General features: G+C 37.7%; 1 protein-coding gene across 3 annotated transcripts; it reads right to left on the reverse strand.

The window, feature by feature from the left end:
• On the reverse strand, positions 1,022–7,989 carry LOC109840890 (UDP-N-acetylmuramoylalanine--D-glutamate ligase-like). 3 transcript variants are annotated; one of them, XM_020409711.1, is made up of 13 exons: positions 7,758–7,989; positions 6,855–6,959; positions 6,596–6,739; positions 6,006–6,122; positions 5,607–5,717; positions 5,123–5,185; positions 4,917–5,043; positions 4,147–4,229; positions 3,840–4,053; positions 3,049–3,176; positions 2,450–2,524; positions 1,447–1,567; positions 1,022–1,317 (listed from the first exon to the last, which is right to left on the reverse strand). In XM_020409711.1, exons 1-13 carry the CDS (start codon positions 7,839–7,841, stop codon positions 1,217–1,219), a joined length of 1,473 nt encoding a protein of 490 aa, XP_020265300.1. In that variant the 5' UTR covers positions 7,842–7,989; the 3' UTR covers positions 1,022–1,216. The 3 variants fall into 3 exon arrangements, with proteins under 3 accessions (XP_020265300.1, XP_020265299.1, XP_020265301.1); XM_020409710.1 differs by having other exon boundaries at positions 6,006–6,146; XM_020409712.1 differs by lacking the exon at positions 1,447–1,567 and having other exon boundaries at positions 1,194–1,317; positions 6,006–6,146.

Raw genomic sequence — 22,376 nt, forward strand, 5'->3', positions numbered from 1 at the left:
TGAATTAGAATTTTATCTATAAGAAGTCTACATGGATTAGAACTCTATTTAGAAGAGGATTTGGATGATCTATTTGAAATAGGATAAGAAGTCTACATGGATTAGAACTCTATTTAGAAGAGGATTTGGATGATCTATTTGAAATAGGAATAGGTTTGGAGAATTGATTAGAACTCTATTTAGAAGAGGATTTGGATGATCTATTTGAAATAGGAATAGGTTTGGAGAATTCTATTTAAGAGAACCCTGAGATTAATATTTAAATGAACAATTTTTCGGGTGAACAGCGTCGACTACAGTAATCCGATAACATGGTTGCTACAGTACCCGAGAGGAGAGAGAGAGAGAAAAAAAAGTTCAGATTCTAGATCGCTCGGTTGTCCGATTGCAGTGATTCAAAAGCCGTTGTCTTCAGAACGACGACGTCGTCGAGGGCATGATGTTGATTTCTCCGTGAGAATTAGAGATTTTTGGTGAGACATGTTTTAAGGTTTTGATATCATAGAGATAACACTGTATCTTTCTCTTGTGATTTAATCCTCAAGTTCAGGTGTAACTTGGAGGGATTGTACTCTTGATTCATAGTGAAATATTTCTCTGGATTGCCCCGTGGACGTAGGCACGATTTTCCGAACCACGTTAGATCTTGGTGTTTGCTTGCTTGTGTATTTTTCATTGGTATCGTTATTCGTTTAGCATTTAATTCCACAGATTAATCTCCTTAAAATCCTCAACAGTTTTTATACAAGTAAATATTGCATATAATATTCTTCAATTTTGCATATTCACTGTTTCTTCGTCAATTGACAATATTTCTATAGCTCTTTGGAAAATATCATTATCTTAATCCTCATTTGCGGTAGTAAGTTTTAACACTTTTTTCGTAATCATACTTCACCATTAATCGTATCTGCAGTATTTGAAACCTCAGAATATTATTAATTTCGCCAAATCTCGAAATCAGATAAAAAGTATGTTTCTCATTGAATGAATCATTTCTGCTGCTTACATTTTGTTTAAATATCAAATTTGACTGAGATTTCTGTTATTACTAACAACGAGGCATCGCTGTTCTTATTAATATTCAAAACTGGCTACAGCAAGTGTATTGATTTACAAACAGAGCTTAACAGTATCAATGACACAATTTTTTGCAGAAAAATCTTATGTTTCTACATCTGATAAAGCCGCAAGCTAGGGTATTAGGTCTCCATTCTTATGCTGACACAGCTAAATGTTGAAAGACTTTTCCTCGATGCTCGAAGTTTCTAAATTCATCAAAACTTGCACATCCTGGGCTTAGCAGAATCATATCGCCTGTATTCAGGCCAAAATTGCACTGTTATTTACCCGATTATGCTTTTACATAAATAGTTCTCATATATTTACTACTATCAAAGAAAATCAATCGTCGTAGTTATGCACATTTTGTAGCAGGGAACAGACCTCTCATTGCCATGGTCCTTGCACAATTCACAGCGTCTTCAAGATTTTTAGTATTGACGCATGGAATGCGAAGACCACTGTCACACAGTGTCTTGTGAATCATTGCTCCTGAAGACCCAAACTGAAAAGCAGCCAGAGTTTTGATAGTTTGCTAAATTATCTAGGAAAGATGTGAATGTATATACGAGAAATCGAGAAAGAGCAACTTGTTGCTGTATACACAGCATATCAGTCCTCAAGTTTAAAGCAAATCATAGAGAGCTCTACTTCCTAAATGTCAAGTTGATTCCCACTTCTGCTCTATAAATATTGAAAAATGTTTACTTTTTCACACTCAGTTTCGGTGTTTGGTATTAACTTCCATGTGACTATTTTAGTGACTCCTAAGTGGGAAAATCTCAAATTCTCATCACACTTCATTTCAATCCTTTACTGACAACCTATGCAGGAGTTTCAAGCCTCAACATATATAACAACAACATAATTTTATGCTCTGGTGAACACTGGTCTCATGTTCTGTTGTAACATGTGATGCATTTTTATGTGCTCTGTGATATGGTCTCATAGAAACGATGATGTTTTTACTAGATATGAATTTCGCTTAAGACAATGTCGATGTTTAATTGTAAATGTCATATTATTATTTTCAAGGACATAATGGTTATATAGATACTACCCTTGCAGACGGTAACTATGTCATGGAAAAACGTTGAACTAAAAGAGGTCTATTTAGACATTTGGATAAAATTAACAACCAGTTTTTTATCAGTTAGACCCCACGAAAAAAAGAAAAGAAAAGAAAAGAAAGCTCTAGCTAAAAGGAGGGACTCTTCAGACCTTCTGGTAACTTGATAATCATGCTTATGGCATAGCTATACATTGCTTCTAAATGTGAAATTAAAATGTGTGCACATCCTAAAATAGGCAATTAACAATTATTCCTCATCAAAGATGCACTTTGGCATAAGACAAGTAGCCCCTAGCCCCAGAAAACATTACTTACAGTGATGACACCTCTATGGCGGTTAAGAAGTCCCACTAGCTGTTCAAAACCATTAGTTTCTTGATCATTTAATACCTGCATAAGAAAAAAGTTATGATATATAGATGCTAGGCCCTTCCAACCTTTATTCTCATTTTTTAAAAAAAAGACTGGGCTATATTGCAACCGTTGGAAAAAGATACAAGTATTAAGCAGAAAATGTATGAGTAACCCACTTCGATTTAAGTCAAATGGTATAGCATTTTCTGCCCTTCTGCAAGATAGTTCACATCGCCGAGGGGATCAAATTTAAAATTGAAGGAAAACACTATTGTCCTTATTATGCAATTATTAAGTTGAGTTTTTCGAGGATGGAGACTATAAGTAATTAGTGAGGTTTATTATCGTCCTGAGTGCAGAGAGTGACCAACTAGTATTTCAAGGTGTCCCTCTCACATTTGAATAGTCAAACTTGTTACACTGGCTTACTTTCTCATGGGAGTTTGAAAGATCCATGGAAGAGAACAAAAAGAGTGTTGACTTTTGCTATGGAATGAAACAAACTAACAACCATTTCTAAAAATATTACTTTATAAACATCAAAATTGAAACTAAACTACCTTGGCAAGTCCACCAAGAAGAACAACAGACTTGTGTTCGTTGAGACCCATCAATCCTGCATATGTTGATTCAACATTGGTTGCCTTGCTGTCATCTACCCATGTCACACCATGAGCATCGGTGCAAACTGCATTACAGAATAAGTAAACATTATAAAATATGCAGCATTGAGATCCACCAAGACAAGTACTAATACTAGACAAGCAAAGGACCTGCATAGCGGGTTTTCTATTTTAAAGAGCCACCATCCAGGACAGACCCCCTCATAGTTCTATTGTTGCAGCTAGACCCTTGCTGAAATTTTCGTCTCTTTTACCTTCAGAGAAATATAGGATTGTTTTTTGATGAATAGACCCTGAGCGTAAAGGAGTCGACAAAAAATTCACTCGTTGGATTCATCTGCAACATTAGAATTACAGGGGACCTATCCGCAATTGGATCATGGTAAGGGGGTCAATACACAATTAACCCTTTATCTTTTAGGAGAGCATACAGAGGATCGCCTTATATTCATTTCTTTTCTAATGTTACCATTCTATATTCATTTATATATTACCTAGGTACACAATACACAAGCACATCCATACACTACACATGATGCTCGTATAACAAAGAGTCATATAAAAAGATGATTACTACTTTCAACGCTAAAACCAATTATATTTCTCAACCGCCATCATTTTAACTTGACATAAATGTGAATAGCCATGTGCATGCACGATGTTCAATAACAATAATAATTAATATATAAAGGACTTAGTTCTAAAATAATGGAAGTCAGACTATTCACCAACTTGCATCCGATGAGGCAGGAGATGAAGTTTTCCCACTGTAGAGTTAATTGTATCACTATCTATTCCCAAATTCAATCCAAGAACTGAAAATGCTGCCACTGCTGCATTACTGTAGTTGTGGGTTCCCATTGCTTTAAGATCTCCCAGTAACAGATGAGTCGTTGACCCTGTCGGAGTGCTTAAAGTTGCTACTTTTGTCTCCACATTTACCTTTGTAGGAAAAAATTACTGTCAAATGATTATGAGGATGAACCAAAAGAAAATATTGAGGAAAAAAACCGCTGAAAAAAACTATGTGGGCACCTTGATGCCTGGAAAATCATCAATCCAAGCAACATTGCACCCATTTGCATGATTGCTAAAAGATTCATTCAGATATGGGTTTCCTGAAAAGGTGAAGGTTCCTTCAGAAAACACTCTATTTGTTACTTTCTTCCAATATAAAACTATCAATGTGTATAAATCATGTCAGATAACAGAAGGAAGGACAATAAATAGATAGATTTGAAGTAGCCAACCATGCCAGTAGACAAAAAAAAAGAGGGGGGGGGGGGGGGGGACGTGCTATATGATTGGTATATTATTCTATGGGTATGAATATCAATGAGTGAAATATGCACAAGGAGACTTAAAGTGGGGTTTTTTTTTTTTTTTGGGGGTGGGGGTGTTGGGGGGGGGGGTCAGATAAGAGTAGAGTGCCATTAGAAAACAATTCAAAATGTCAAGACTTGTGGTATTTGAGCGCAATGCCTATTAATTGATTGTTTTCTACATCTAACGCTTGATAAATACTGAAATTTAACAAAATGCCATCAACAAATAAATGAGACTAGGGAAAGAAAAGGTTATACTTAAAAATTAAAAAGCTCAACTTAGTTGGAAAACAGACTTTATTATTTTTCTTTAAGTAATGTGTGTTGACCTAAAACAATTAGTACAAGAGACCAGAGTTCTACTTTAAAAAGATCTAGAGCTAATACACATTAGATAATAATTCAAGATTTGGACTTCAGACAAGTTACTAGATGCATCTAATAAGAAATTAACTCTATACAACATGAACATAGCCCTACCAACAGGAAGGACCGCCAGCTTGGGATCCTTCATATGAGCAAAAAGACGGCATTTCATAGCAGCATAATTCTGCATAGTCTTGTGCCTCTCTAGATGATCAGGAGTGAGGTTCAGAACCACCGCAACCTTTAGAGATTCTCCCACAATATTACTTATATGCATAATTTATGAATATTCACTTGAAGATTGTTAGAATCCAACTTACAGAAGGACAGAAGTAGCTGTTAGGGATCTCCATCATATAGCTGCTAACCTCCACAACTGCTACCTATAAACACATGGGTTTTAAAAGTTTGAAGATAAAATTGAGAGAATCCTACTAAAATTTCGAATGAAGCCGCTGCTTACTGTAAGCTTACGCTTTCTACTTGAAAGATATGATGAATAACATTGTATACGAAACATAAATGCAATGTCAAGATTGTCAAATTGGTAATTTTGTGCATTGCGTTGATTGTTCAATATGCTAAATTATTCACTGCTTGTTACTTGTTATGCAGGAAAATATGAGTGCATGACTTTATGCAGATTTTGGAGAAAGCGATTGGAGATGCCAAAGCCCCTATTTCTATTCATGAAAGAAACACTGTTCATCAAAGAATAAATTACTGTTCAATGAAACGTTTAAAGGAATCCTATTCCTCAGAAAACTGATCAATAGGATTCTACTGAAGCAAGATAATGGGTACCTGATATGCATCTTGCATTGAACATGCCTTTAGGCATGATAGGGCAGCTTCCGAGAGAGGCTTTCCAAGGTTTCCTCCCACAAATGCTTTGATATCTAAATGGTGGAGCATCTGCTTCCAAAATAGCTCATCAGAATAAGTAATCAGATGTATAATAAATCAAGATGCCAAATAAAATGAGTTATTGGAACTAATGCACATGTAGTGCCAAGAGAAACTGAGATAAAGAGCAATAGTTACATTTTGCTTGATTCAATATTAACTAGTTTGTAAGGAATCATACATGAAATGTTTTCACAATAGCTTATTGCAATATTAACGAACACATTTGTATCGTAATTTGAAGTGCTAATCAGCTCACTTTTAAGAAGTGGAGGGGAAAAAACAGAAAACACAAACCTGGCCAGCAAAAGAAGTCACAGTGGATTTTCCATTTGTTCCTGTCACTGCCAAAACTTTTATTTCTTTTGGCAATACTTCTGCTGCAAAGTCTAACTCAGACATCACTTGTCTACCCTGCACTTCAACAAGCTCATGCAACTTTATCTAACATCAGTTATATAATCAGAACAGAAAATAATCAATGCCAAATTAGACAGGGTCAGTTGCCAAATCATGTAGCAATTTTCTTAGAGGACTAGCAAGTGGTTTAGTAGAGCATGTAAACTTTCGCAAATAAATTCCAAAGAAGATTTTTTTTTGTAGAAAAACCATGGCTATCAGAAATAGTATGTATATTGCATGAGAAGAAAATGATGTAGAAAAGACTGAAATGAGGTATAAAATGTGTTGCAACATTAGAAGAAAAAATTGAGAAAATATAGCGAAGATATGTAAAACTAGAAATGATAGTGACATATATATAATGTGGTATAGAGAAGACACTGATTATGTATTTTTTTTGAGTTTGGTTGTGTGGAATCTTGATCATCCTGATTATATTGTAAACCCAAACCCAACGTTAATAAAAGAAAAGTTACTAAACTTACGGATTGGAGCAAAGTAGAAAGGTTATAATCCTGGAGAGAAACTCCAGGTGAAACAACCACGCTATCTGCATTGGCGAGGTGTGAATTATCACAATAACCAAGAATTGTTTGAATATCAGCATGTTCTGTAAATTGAGGGTCCAGCTGAAATTAGAGATCATTCTCGGGTCAGAGGTAAAAATGAGATATAAAGAAAAGTAAAATTTAGCACGAAATAACAACTGCTATAAAATTTCATTTTATTGATGTCTAAACATACTTCAAGCGGCACCAACTTTTCATTCTTATCAACAGCAAGAACAGAAGCGCCTCTAGCGAGGGCAAGTTTTGCTGCAGCTCTCCCAGATGTTCCGAGGCCTATAACCTATCAAAAAGAATAAACAATAGGTATGGTTAGTGTCAAAGTCCCTAACCATTACACCAACACTCTGAAGTTATGGTGATGGCAGAGGGTTATACTTCTATATTCTAACATGCCCCCGCAGATTGAGCGCCCTTTTATGGGCCAAAACCTAGACTCATGCAGCAGTGTAAATTTTTAAAAAATCTACTTTCAATTTGTGGCCAAATATTAATGGTATTTGAACTTGGTTTGTTCTGATATCATCTTAAAGTCCCTAACAATCACGGTATTACACCAAAACTCTGAAGTTGTAGTAAGGGTTGAGAATTATATATTTTTCTACTCTAACAATTAGATACTCGTAAATATCAATATATCATGTAATTCCAGCTTAAGATTATCAAATACTGATATCCTTTCTACTGCCTCTACTCTTTAGTGCTGGCAGTTCCTTCAGCTATATGACAGGATCTAACCCAGCCATCAAAAACTATTCTCTTGCATCCTATATCTATTGAATCTACTTCTGACTTCTCACTGATGCATTCACTAATCAACTTAATTCAAATGTCAAACCTTAATCCACGCCAAGAACATAGGATGATTCAAATCCTATCAATTCCTACCTGGATTCAACTAGAAGTGATAAAATCTCCCCAGTTCAGCAATATTCAAACATACCCAACAAAATGAAATTATTTATAGCTCAACAAGTTCACTACTACCAACATTTTTCCGATGTAGGAGAGTTTTAACCACAGCCGGTGAAAGAAGAAACCCAAATTGAAAATTTGAAAGAAGAGGGAGGAGATTACTCACAGCCACTCTTTGGCCCTTGAGGTCTTCGTTAGAGCAACGGACCTGGAGGAGGAGGGTTTGAGATTGAAGGTTAACAGAGCCCATTTTTCCTTGGCAAGCTGAGAGCTTTGTGGGTTTTGCTTCCGTTTTTTAGAGTATATAGTGCGTGAGTTAGTGAGAGAGAGAGGACAAGCTTGTCCGTTTGAGGGCATGTTTTTCTTCTGTTTTCTCTGAAACACCTCCACACCCTGAGGAAAATGAGTTTGCCAGATGATTTTATTAATGGCTTGTTTGGATTGAGCGGAATATTGGAGAAGGGAAGTCAGGGGAACCATTCATCTTGTTTGGGAACACTTAGGAGGTGAAGTTATTCACCCTAGTTCCCATGCATGTTTGTTTGCACCGAAGTAATTATGAAGTAGCTAAAGTAAAAGAAGTAGATGTTACTTCTGTTACTTCCAAACAAAAAGTGTGTTTGATTCTTTGAAAAACTTGCTTTTAATAATTCCTTAAACGTTTATGTGGCGCATAAGTGTCATCCTTACTTTTAAAATATTTTTCCAATCCTCATTACTCAGAAGTAGCTCGGAAGTAGTTGAAATACATATTAATTAGGAAATAAATAATTTTTTTATTAGTCTTTCCTTTATTAGTTACTTCTAACAACTTTTCATTGATAAAATTACTTCCTAATAATATGTGAAATTTATTAGTTACATCTATTTTTATCTTAGTTTTTGTTCTAATTAGCTAATATCGTAAAATTTATTTTATAAATTAATCTAGTTCTATTTTTGAGTTCTAATTGAGTAACCCCCTTCCCTAAGGGCTTGTTTGGATTGAGGGGAACAATGGTGAAGGGAAGTTAGGGGAACCATTCACCTCCATTCACCTTGTTTGGGAACACTTAGAAGGTGAAGTTAATTCACCTCCATTCACCTTGGTTCACCCCCTAATAGTATAAAAATTGTTACCCCCCAAATTGGGGTGGAACCAAGGGGAATGGAATTCCCTTCTCTTCCCTTCATTTCCCTTCCCTTCCCTTCACTCAGTTTCCCTTAACTTCCCTTCACCCCCTACGAATCCAAACAGGCCCTAAGGGAAATTTTTGCATTCCAATAGAAACGATCGTGGACTTCAAATTTGCCAAAAAGCTCCAATTGGATCAAAGATACTAGGAAAGCCCAAAATGATTTATTGGGCTTGGGCTTCTACCAACTTGTATGATCCTGACTTTAACCTTAACCAGCCCATTAGTATTTTTAGCTTATAAGATCTCCGTAGAGTAACATAAAAATTAACAAAATCATTTTAGAGATATTGTTAAATCGACTTTAAATCAACTGATGAAAATTTTCATTTTCAGATCTAACAACATTAAGGTTAATTGTTTTTAACTTTGTTAATTTACTGATCGAAGATAGTTTAGTTGTTTCTAAAATATTGATCTTTTTAACAAACTATTCCAAGAATGGATACAATTTGGGATAAGTACGAATTACTAGATTAGAGTGGTAAATGTTTAAAAAACGTATGACTATGAGGATAATGTAAGAAAGACATAAATGAAAACAATGAAAAATACATAATTGTCAATAGATCCCTTGTAGTATTGCCAAATTGCGAGTACCTCTTATAGTTCAATTTGTGTGAATGGTTTATTGCTTGCACTACTTATGGTCGCAATAATATAAAATGCAAGTTGAACCTACCTAAACAAAAGTATTATGAAAGTTCACAGATAATATTCCATCATCAAGTATAGATTTAGAGGAAAAATAATTTCACGGTCAATTTATATTAAAAAAGTAAATCAAACAATCATGATATTTAACCATATAAAAGCACGTGCATCTTACTTAGTTTCTAAAAACATATCATAGATCCATATTGGTCCAGAGATGTAAACAAACCTTGTCTGTGGGTACTCGCGTTTGACGTATTTGTTTGCTTGTAAAATATGGACGTCAATATCATTCACATATACCTAACTTAGTATCCATATTTGGTAAAATAAGTTGGGATACGCAATCATTATACTACATTACTACAACAGTAGTATTACTGAATACAATTGATTAATGTTATCAGATAAAAATTGGTTAAATGAACTTACTAACTTCTAGTCTTGCGCGCATTAATATAAAAGAAATTGAAACTCGGATGTGCAAATATGTATTCAAACATATGTTCGTATGTTTCAAATAATTTACAAGTATATCAAATTCGTACTAGTTTTAAATAAGTTGATTGAGAATATTCACCTTGTCTGCTGCGGATACAAAATCATTATCATGTAAAGTACTTTTGTCCACGTATTTCCTGACATGCATTAAGGGGGATCGAGAGAGAAATTAAATTGAAACTAATACAACTCTACAGAATTAGATGGTACATGCATACCCTCGGAAATACGTACTAAGGGGGTGTTTGTTTAAAATCCTATAATTTTAGGATATGGATTTCATCATGGGATTTGAAATCCATAGGTAATTTGTTATGGGTTAGGATTGCTAAAACTTTGTTTGTTTTAACAATATTGTGGGATTTGGAATACTATAATTTGTAAAATTTTTGTTTGTTTTAAACTTTTTTGAATTTGAAATCCTTAATTTGTCTAACACTTTTGAATTTCACCCCACATCCCACCCAAAAAAGAGGATTTCACAAATCCTTAAATATAATACTTTTTTATTATTTGGGAATTTGATATTCAAAAATTTGTTTTAAAACAAACAAGTTTTATGGAATTCTAAAACCCACTTTTTGATCCTAGAATTTAATAAAATCCCACCCAAATGCCAATTTTTTTTTTTTAACAAACACCCCCTAAATAAATTGACGAATGAAAAGAAGAGGAGGTCTTGGTAATGACTAACGAGACACGGAGGCAACAAAGGACGTGATAGGGGGGTCCATCACGTATGAGTGCTGCTACAGGGACCCAAAATATAGGACCAAGGGAGGGGATAGGTGAGGTGTCCCCTCCCTATTGCATAATGAGTTGACATGAGTTGGCATGGCCAACTCATTATGCAATAGGGAGGGGACACCTCACATGTCCCCTCCATGAGTTGCCATGCCAACTCATTATGCAATAGGGAGGGGACACCTCACTTGTCCCCTCCCTTGGTCCCATATTTTGGGTCCCCGTAGCAGCACTCCTTAAAGTATTTAAGGGTTTGATAGTGCTGAAATTAATTAGTCATGCTGATTCTAATACAAGTCTACAAAATATGTAGATGGTATATATAATGTATATATCCGCACAAATACTATAACAAAATCAATGAAAGGGTTTGGTAATGAGACATTAAGACAACAAAGGACGTGATGGATGGAGAGGTGAGGTGTGGGCTTGAAATGCAAAAGGGTGGATGGAGAAGTGGTGGTTGGGTTGATTTGAAATCTAACAAGGACCACATGGGAACAAGAAGGATTCCACCCCAAACCCATCACATCTCTAACCCCTTCTTTTTTTTAGAGGAGAAGCAATCAGACACGCCAGACACCTAATATAAACGAGGGGGGGGCGGGGGGGGGGGAGCATCGATCTAAAACCTCAATTTCCTCAAAGTCCAGTCTTTAATTAATTTGCATGCACCAGACAGGCAGACACCATCACCTAATATAGTAGAGGGGCTTGTCATAAATCATTAAAATTGAAATACCAAGATTGGAAATTAAAGATAAAATAATAATAGTAGTAGTAGTAGTTTGGCCCGTCCTTACTTATCCCCATATACTGTTAGATTTGCTCCTTATTGCCCTGTAAACTATTTTTAGTGCTTATAATATGACTCTTAAAACTATTAAATTGGTCCTGTATTTATCCCCTGAACTATTTTGATCACACATTGCTATCACTTTCTTCTCATTATTTCATTAAAAATATAAACAGACTAATGAATTAGATGTGGTAAATAGGGGCTGAATTTGATAGTTTATGAGGTAAAACATGGAGACATCTTAATTTCAAGGGGTACGTAAGGTGAAACGAAAAACAGCTCAAGTGTTAAGCATGGATCTAATTTAATAGTTTATCGGGCAACATGAGACAAAGTATTTATATTGAGGATGTACTAAGGCCAAATTTATTAATTCGAGGGGAAGAAGGGTCTGAAACCTAAAAATTTTGCTAAGAAATAAGAATAATGTTGTTCAGCTCTGAAATTTCCTTGTTTTTGAAAAACTAGCTTTAATATTACTCGCGTATTAGTTGTTTTTTCCCCGACCAAGTTTAGTGGCTGGTCCTAGTTTTAGTTATCAGCCCTGCAACTTCAGGGATCTTAATTAGTCCCACAACTAAGATTATTGAAAGCTCTAGAGAGGCCTCTTAATTGAGATATGATCATTCAAAAAGGGTTTCCATGGTGATTAAAGAGGAAGATTGTTGTGCGCGGGGAAAGTTCTCGAAGCAACACGAACAATAACTCGAGATAAATCATAACTACTAAGCAAATCACAATCACAGCAAGAACAAACTATTTACGTGGTTCGGCAAGTTGCCTACGTCCACGGGACAAGAAGGGGGGAGTTTTTACTATTAGAAATAAGGAGAATACAAATAGAGTTACAAATCTCACCGATCAAACCCTAAAACAAAGCTCTAGATCTCTCACAAATCTCCCATAATTGGATGCAGCAATTCTTTTCAAAAGATTGCTCAAAATCATCCTTGCTTAACCCTAACTAATTACAATTAGAGTTATATATCAACTCAGAAACGAACCGGGTCAAAAATCAAAGCCCAGTCCAAAAACATTCTGCGGTCGACCGCGCAGGTATCGCGGGCGACCGCCGCGGTCAACCAAACAAAAAACCCGAGAGCAGAATCGATTACAGTCATGGCGCGGTCGACCGCGACGGTCGACCAAATCTCATCCCGAGATCAAAAATCACCTACACGGTACGCGCGGTCGATCGCCACGGTCGACCGCCACGGTCGACCGCCTTCAGCTCCGAATCCTACTGCCCTTCTGTGCACGTTCGCGATCGACCATAGGGCTGAGCATGGTTCGGTCCAAACCAAAAAAACCGACGCGAACCGACTCGAAAAAATCGGTTTTATGAGTAGGACGGTTCGGGTCGGTTTGAAAACTTTTTAACCCGAACCGACTCGAACCGACCCGAACCGACCGAATATAGTACAATACTACCCATTTTGATCTCAAACCCTACCTGACATGTCCCTAAAGAGTCAAAGACTCAAACGCTAAACTAATTTTCTGAATTATTATGGGTTGAAAATAATATTATTATATCAGTGTTTAATGCTTCATAATCTCCTAATTTGCCTTTTTTTCTTTAACACAACTTGTTGTTTGATAAGAAGTTTGATGAAGTTAGAACCGAACAAACCGAACTAAACCGCACCGAACCGACTTGCAACAATTCGGTTCGGTTTTGAATTATAGGCGGTTCGGTTCGGTTGTTCAAATTTTGGAAAAAAACTGAATCGAACCGACCGTTGTACACCCCTAGTCGACCGCCAGTCTGCCTGGCTGATTCTCCTGAACTTCCTGCTGCTTCTCTCGCTACTTTTTCAATTCTCTACCTCGGTGAATGTTTCTACCAAAACTAAGCCGACACCAAATCATCCAAACTAGAGCTGAAACATGATCTCCCCCATCGAAATCAAACCGGCTGTATCTGAAAGATTGCCTACATATCCTCTTGCCCAAATAATCAAGCCGAACGTAGTTCACCCAAATGGCCTCCAAAGGCCTTAACACTGAAGAATGTTCAAAAGCTTCAAACAATGATCAAATTTCACTCCTGAAACAACTTTGGTCAACATATCTGCAGGGTTGTCGTTTGTGTGGACCTTCTCCAATATGATGTCTCCATCATCCAAAACGTCACGAACAAAGTAGAATGTGACATCGACGTGCTTCATGCGCGCATGATAAACCTAGTTCTTCGTCAAATAGATAGCTGACATGCTATCACAATATACCCGAATGGTCTCCTGTGCAATCCTCAAGTCCTCCAATAATCCACGCAACCACAAAGCCTCCTTCACAGCTTCAGTCACTGCCATATACTCCGTCTCTGTAGTAGAGAGAGTCACCATGAACTTAAGTGTACATCGCCAACATACAGGTGCACTTGCCAATGTAAAAGCATAACCTGAAGTGGACCGGCGCTTGTCAAGATCTCTAGCATAATCTGAATCCACGTAACCAATACAATCATGCCCATTCTTCTCATCCTTCTGGAATACCAAACCAACATCCACGGTGCCTCGAACATACCGTAGAATCCACTTCACAGCCTCCCAATGACCCTTCCCGGAGTCGTGCATGTATCTTGATATCATGCTCACGGTCTGTGACAAATCTGACCTCGTACACACCATCGCATACATCAAGCTACCTACTGCACTGGCATATGGGACCTTCGACATGTAATCTTTGTCCTCAACTGAAATAGGTGACATCAACGCTGAAAGCTTGAAGTGGGGAGCCAATGGAGTGTTAACTGCTTTTGCATTTCCATCAAAGCTGAATTTCTTTAATATCTTCTGCAAATAGCTCTTCTGTGTAAGCTTCAAACTCCCCTTCACCCTATCTCTCTCGATCTCCATACCTAATATCTTCTTTGCCTCTTCAAGATCCTTCAACTCGAATTCGGATAACAGCTCCTCCTTCAACTTTCGAATTGCCGAAGAATTCCTGGAAGCAATAAGCATATTGTCAACATATAAAAGTAAATATATATGCTCACCATTCTGTAGCTTGTGTATATAAACACATAGGTCATATGAGCTCCTCGTGTACCCATGGCCAATCATAAAGCTGTCAAATCTCTTATACCACTGTCTCGACGATTGCTTCAAACCATAAAGAGACTTCTTCAGCTTGCAAACCAAATCTTTCTTTCCTATAGCTTTGAATCCCAAGGGTTGTATCATGTAGATCTCCTCATCTAAATCTCCATATAGAAAGGTTGTCTTTACATCCATCTCGTTATAATCAATACCCTCAAGCTGTGCATATCCCTTGGCAACCAACCTGGCTTTGAATCGAATGTCCCCAATAGAAGATCACTCCTTCTTCGCATATACCCACTTACAACCTATAGCTCTCTTACCCTTAGGTAGATGTGCAAGTGTTCAAGTGTCGTTCTTCTAAAGAGACTGCATCTCCTCTTACATAGCTTCCCTCCACCTGATCGAATCAGGGCTAGAATCTGCCTCCCTTAATGTGGATGGAACCATATCATCAACGACCTCCACTGATAAAGCATATGCGACCATGACATCATTATACCTAACTGGCCGACGAATCACCCTCCTCGGTCTATCTGCTACAATGAACTCCTGAACATGATCATATTCCTGAGTCTCACCTTCCACTGTATCCTCAATCTTCCCGGCTGTCATCCTATCTCCTCCCAGTGTCACCTCTGTAGGAGCCTCGATGGATACAATGCTCTCTGGAGTGGGTGGAGTCATATCATCCTCCACCTGCTGCAATATCTCAACTGTATGGTCTCCCCCCACCTGCTGAGGGACTCGAGGTCTCATCATGTACGCCTCATCGAATGTGACATCTCTGCTAATAACTATCTTCTTGTCCTGTGGATCCCATAACTTAAAACCTTTAACTCTATCTCTAAATCCCAAAGATTGTTTTCCTCGCCATCGGATTTAATTTACCATAACTAACATGGTAATAAGCTGGACACACAAATATCCGAAGCGACTTATAGTCACTAGCCACCAAACCAAACCAACGCTCCAAAGGAATCTTTCCGTCTATCGCAGTGCACGACAACCTATTCACGAGATGGCTCGCATAAACCAACGCCTCAGCCCAAAAGGATCTAGGCAATCCACTCTGTGTCATCATACATCATACCTTCTTCAATAATGTACGGTTTAATCTCTCAGCCACCCCGTTCTGTTGCGGTGTCTCTCGAACTGTGAAGTGTCTTCTAATGTCATGATCCCGACAAAATTACAGAAACGGATAACTCTTGTACTCTTCACCGTTATCTGAACATAAAGTCTTCACCTTTCTACCTGTCTACAACTCCACTTTCTTTTTCCACTCCACAAAAATATCCTGGACCTGATGTTTATACTTCATAGGGTATATCTAATTCCTCCTGGAATAGTCATCAATGAAAGTGATAAAATAGTTGGTCCCACCAAGAGATTTGTTCTTGGAAGGATCCCAAACATCTGTGTGAATGTAATCCAATGTACCTCGAGTGTTGTGAACAGCGGTGTCAAACTTCACTCTAGTCTTCTTCCCGAGTACGCAGTGCTCACACAGCTCCATCTTACATGTCTTAGCACCTTTTCAATAGCCCATGTTTCGCCAATGACTGTAGGGAGTTATCACATGTGTGTACAAGTCTCATTTGTCATAAAGTGGTAGTGTCCTCCTCTGTAGTGATAGAAGCTGTCAGACCCCCTGTAACTATCTTGTCCTTCAAGTAGTATAAGTTATTTTCCCTTACACCTCGCATCACCACCATAGAACCCTTCGTGACATTTACTGTAGCATCCTCTAAGATCACTCTATATCCAGTTGCCTCTAAAGTCCCAAGAGAAATGATGTTCTTCGTCAACTGTGGTACGAACCTCACTTTCTTCAACTCCCTAATCACTCTGTCATGCATCCTAATCCGGACTGAACCAATACCACCAATAGGACATACATGATCATTACTCATAAGCACGACATCTGTTGGCCTTCTTGTTTTGATGATGATTTACAAATAATTTACTACTAATGTTGTTTGTCTAGTGTTTGTGCATTCCTATGTATTGTAGACAAACAACGTAGTTGGAGGATGGATGGAATAGAGCTTTAACGATGATATCCAATGAAGGTTGGCGGAATAGTGGAGTGAAGCCTTGCAATTCAAGTTAAAGATCAAATTCAAGCTTCATCCGCAAAGTGTACCAAGTCAAGCTTATTGAAGATCAAGATCGGCTTGGGTAATCTAGTTTAGGTTTTATATTATGTGTGTTAAGTACCTTAAGCTCAATATCATATACACACACGTTTTGGTTTCTATGCATATATATAGTCTTATATATATACATACATAGTTTTGAGTTTTCATGTTTATAAATATGAAATCACATGTTTCATATTTTCTATTGTGTTTTTGAAAACATTGCATAGAATATGCAATTTTATGAAAATATTGTATTCTTAGTTTGTAGACTTCAATATCAGTTTATACATGTTTTACTAAGTCTATAAAAACATTTCACAAAGTTTCAAAAGTTGGTTTATGTCAAAACATCAAAATTCAAGTATCTCATATTTTCATGTTTTGGACTATTTTGTAAAATGATGATATTTTTTATTTGGGAGGTCCTTTCTGATAACCAGTCACTATAGTATGTTTATTATCATGTCTACAATCATTCCCCAAAGTTTTACATTTTTTAGAATTTATTTAATATTTTTAAACAGCATTTTAAAATCAGCAAATCAGATTTTCTGCATATCAGTTTTCGGTCGACCGATCCGGTCGACCGCTCATATGTTCATTTCTCACTATGCAGCAGAGAGTTGGTCGGTTGACCGGTCCGGTCGACCGAGAGCTCCATCGGTCGACCGCACCGGTCGACCGAAGATGTCTGCTTGTTTTCTTTTCTCCGTCGGTCGACCGACGAAATTTCCGGTCGACCGACAATAGATCCGTTGCTTTTCCAACGGCTATTTCCGGAGTTGTTTGCTGGGGCTGTTTTTGTCTTTTGTTAAGGGTTTTGACTGAGATTTAGAGTGGGTATAAATACCCTATTGCTGCTCTCTTTCAAAGGTAAGCCAATAAGTTTTTAAACAAAGTGTTTAAACAAGGGTTTAGGGTTTTACTGTTTGTTTAAGTTTGGGTTTATGTTTATAAAGGAGGAAGTTTTCACTGCAGATTGAGGGATTCATTCTCAATCTCCTTCATCCTCTTCTTTGTGTTCTTAGAGAAGTTTTCTAACTCTTTTCTCTAGCAATTTCATTATTGATTTTCATATTCTTATTATTGCTAGTTTGCTATTTGAGTTAGATTTCATTTTACTCATTGTTACACACACCCACATTGAGCTTTTAGTATTTACATACATAGTATAGTTGGGTGGTGAGAGATTGTAACTTTGAGTTGTGCTTTCATTGTGTTCTCATCCATAGTTGAGAACAATCATTTGTTATATTGTGCTTATTGTGAGATTCACCTTGTAATACACTTGTACATCGAGTCAGGAGTGTGTGGTGAGAGTCGGGGATCGTCCCAAGAGGAGTGGCGTCGGTTGACGAGCCTAGGGAGAGGTTATAACCGAGCACTTGAGGGAGACACGGCTAGGTCCAACACTTAGTGGGTGTAGAGTGGGATTACAATAGTGTGTTGATTGTAAAGTTTTCGGTTAGCTAGAAAACCGAGTGTGAGGTGTAAACGTTATTCGGGTGAACGTAGAAAACCCGGTTGATAGTGGATTTCTCCCCAGGAGTGGGGAGCGGAGACGTAGGACGGAAGGTCCGAACTCCATGATCATATTGCTTGTTTGAGTTTGTCTTTGGCATATTTGTTTTTGCATTCATCTTATATTGCCAATTGTGCGTTGCTCATTCATTTCATCCATTATCCTATTTGGATTATTTACCCTTATGTTGTTTATATATCCTTGCACATACATTGCCTATATCTCTTTGTTAGGATATATCTCGTTATTCATATTGTTTATCATAGCTCATATATTGTTGTATTTTATACTTGCTAGGATAACTCGTTAATTAATTTTAATTTACATATAATCGGATTAGATTAGCATAAGACCCTAATCACCCCCCCCCTCTAGGGTCTATCAACATCCTCTCTTTCTAGCTCCTCAAAGCTAGAGAAGCAATCCCTCCTAGGACATATGTGATATGTAGCTCCCGAATCTATCATCCACTCCGTGGAATCGGCATAGCAAACCGACGGTAGTACAAGGCACGAGTAGCCCGAAGAATCTGAATCTGAATGCTCACCAATAGCTTTTGCAGCATTCACTTCTGAAGCCTATGCAGCTTTCCCTTTGTTCTTCCCAATTTTTTCTTTCCACTTTGGGCAGTCAATCTTCCAATGTCCTTCTTCTTTATAATACCGATATTAATTTCTACCAACACTCTTATAGGCACTCATATTCTTTGACTTTGAGCAGTTGAACTGGAGGCGGTTTGGATCATAGCCTCGAACAGCTAATGCATCTCCTGATGCCTTCTCGGAGGATTCATCATCACTCTTCCTTAACTCATAATTCACCAAAGCTGGGGTCACCTCCTTATAGCTAATTGTAGTTCTTCCATTGATCATAGTTAGAACAAACGTATCATAATCATCATCGGGCAACGAACACAAAAGTAACATCGCATTGTCTTCATCCTCAACTATGATGTCCACATTGGCCATATCTGAAAGTAGCTTCGTGAAATTATTGACATGCTCCCTGATGGAAACTCCTCTTTTCATCTTGAACTGGTAAAACCTCTTCTTCAAGTGAAGTCGATTCTCAATGCTCTTCGTAAGATACTTCTCATTGAGTGTTTCCCACATCTTCTTCGCCGACGTCTCATTCATAACATCATAAATAAGATCCGACGTTAAGCATGATCTAATAACACCACAAGCTCATCTTCCTCCAAACCTTATCCTCCATATCAACGGGTTTCTCTTTTAACTCAAGAGTCTCCTCCAAATTCTGTGCATCCAAGGCATTCATCACATGACACATCCACAATCTGAAATTGATCTTGCCATCGAACTTCGGAACATCAGTCTTCGTGTTATTGATGCTCAGACTCGGTATTGCCTTCGTAAGAGACGAACCTGATGTGCTTGCTTCTCCTATGTTGTCGATCTAACTCTTCAGATAGGAATCTTCACCGAATCCTTCGAACAAGCCTGAAGCTCTGATACTAATTGTTGTGCGCGGCAGAAGTTCTCGAAGCGACACGAACAATAACTCGATATAAATCATAACTACTAAGTAAATCACAATCACAGCAAGAACAAACTATTTACGTGGTTCGGCAACTTGCCTACGTCCACGGGGCAAGGAGGGAGGAGTTCTTACTATTAGAAATCAAGAGAATACAAATAGAGTTACAAATCTCACCGATCAAACCCTAAAACAAAGCTCTAGATCTCTCACAAATCTTCCACAATTGAATGCAGCAATTCTTTCCAAAAGACTGCTCAAAATCGTCATTGCTTAACCCTAACTAATTACAATTAGAGTTATATATCAACTCAGAAAAGAACAGGGTCAAAAATCAAAGCCCATCTCAAAAATAGTCTGCGGTTGACCGCGACGGTCGACCGAACCAAAAACCCGAGAGCATAATCGATTACAGTCATGGCACGGTCGATCGCGGTGGTCGACCGAATCTCATCCCGAGATCAAAAATCACCTACAGGGTACGCGCGGTCGACCGCCATGGTCGACCGCCTTCTGTGCACGTTCGCGGTCGACCGCGGTTGACCGCCAGTCTGTCTAGCCGATTCTCCTGAACTTTTTGCTGCTTCTCTCACCACTTCTTCAAAGATGAGGAGAATAAAGAGGATATCTTTCCAGCAAATATGAAACCTTTTTATAAGTTACTCAATGAGTGAGTTTTCGTAGGCAGAGAAACGTTCATGACTTAATAGTCTAATAACAACGTAGGTATGCTTTGGCCTAACCGCGTATATAAATTTGTCCATACGTACATATATACATATATACTAGAGCTTTGCTACAGGGACCCAAAATATGAGACCAATAGAGGGGACAAGTGAGGTGTCTCCCTCCTATTGGATAATGAGTTGGCCATCATTAATGATGATCAACTCATTATCCATAGGAGGGAGACACCTCACTTGTCCCCTCTATTGGTCCCATATTTTGGGTCCTTGAGGAATTTTTCATTTCTTTATGTGTTAGTCTCTTTATCTGTATTTCATATTTGTTTGGCAATATTAATGGCATCCTTAATAGCTTCTGAGTTCCAATGCCAACCAGATATTGACCGGTGTAGTAATATAACATGATGACATAAATATACTCCTCTATACTTCAAGGAGAATCTAAATGATTATTGTTCATGCTACAGTAAAATGTTATATCATAAACAACAAATCAAATTTGTTCCTCATATTGTTCATGCTACAGTAATTTACTGTAACATAAACAGTAAATCAAATCTACTCCTTCATGGATAAAATTACTATTTATGCTATAGTAATTTAATGTATCATAAATAGGAAAACAAATCAGATGTATTAAAACTTAGATATTTTTTTAAGTATAGAGGAGTAGATATGTATTTCTAAATCAAATGTATTAAAACTTAGATCATTCGTTAAGTATAGAGGAGTAAATATGATTTCTAATTTTAAGTATACAATAATTAAATTAAATGTATTATAACTTAAATGGAGACAAGTTTAAAATGTAGTGCTTAAAAAATAGAGGGTCATACTTTGCACGAACTGCACACTAATTAAATATAATATAACAATAACAAAATCTAGACATGTGCATTTGCTTCTAATTAATCTTGGTTTGCTTGCTTCTACCAGGATTAATCTTGGTTTGCTTGCTTCTAATTTAGATGCAAAAATAGGTGTACGTAGATCTATCTCAACAGATGAATCCAACCCTAAGCCCTCCCATACCTTAGCCTGACAAAGAGATCGAACCCAAACCCAATTGCCCGCACAGTACAAATCTGGGTGCGGTCCAATCCAAGTTCACGTCCAAATGAGCGTCTTAGCTCGCTAGGCCCAGGCCTCACCTGTCTTCAGCAAGAAACACCCCCCCCCCCCCCAAGAGACACTTTTCAGGTTTCATTTGTCTCCGACGCTGTTCCCTGTCTGAAAAGTACGGTGATCCCAGTATCCGTATCCGTGTGGGCGCAACAGTGATCGAATTACCGGCGGGCTGAGCTGGTCCCCGCGAGGGTGAGAGATAAGTAAGTGCGCAGAGGATGTGGTCAGCGGGCGTTGTCGGGGTTTACCGATACCGGCGGTCTTTTGTAGCGGTGTACTGCTTACACACGGTACTAATCTTGTATCTCGAGAAGTTAATGCACGTCCGTAGCAGCGCTCTTTTTAGAGCGTCAAGGTTAGCATTCATGCCGTCCTGATCGATGTCGTTCTTGCTATCAATAAAACTTCTTTAATTTTATAGCAAATATTGGTATGATGTAAAGAAGGCTTCACAGTCGATAAAATATCAAAAGATTTCGGCGAGGTCCATCAGATGATGTTGAAGACGTCAGTATTTTGAAATAGTTGGACTATATACATGTTTGTAATTGTGTACTCATCCTAGACGGAAAAAAAAAATCCTGCAAAGAGGGATCGTATAAGAATCGAGATCATCTTTACCATAAAAAAAAAAATTCTTCAAGGACCCAAAATATGAGACCAATAGAGGGGACAAGTGAGGTGTCCCCCTCTTATTGGATAATGAGTTGGCTATCATTAATGATGGCCAACTCATTATCCAATAGGAGGAGGGCACATCATTTGTCCCTCCTATTGGTCCTATATTTTGGGTCCCCGTAGCAAAGCTCTAAAAAAAATACTAAAGAAGTCAACACTACTAATTTCAAAAGGCTAGTGTTAATTTATGTAATTTATTTAACATATTAGCAC

This window comes from Asparagus officinalis, chromosome 5 (assembly GCF_001876935.1).
Source record: "Asparagus officinalis chromosome 5, Aspof.V1, whole genome shotgun sequence".
Lineage (NCBI taxonomy): Eukaryota > Viridiplantae > Streptophyta > Magnoliopsida > Asparagales > Asparagaceae > Asparagus > Asparagus officinalis.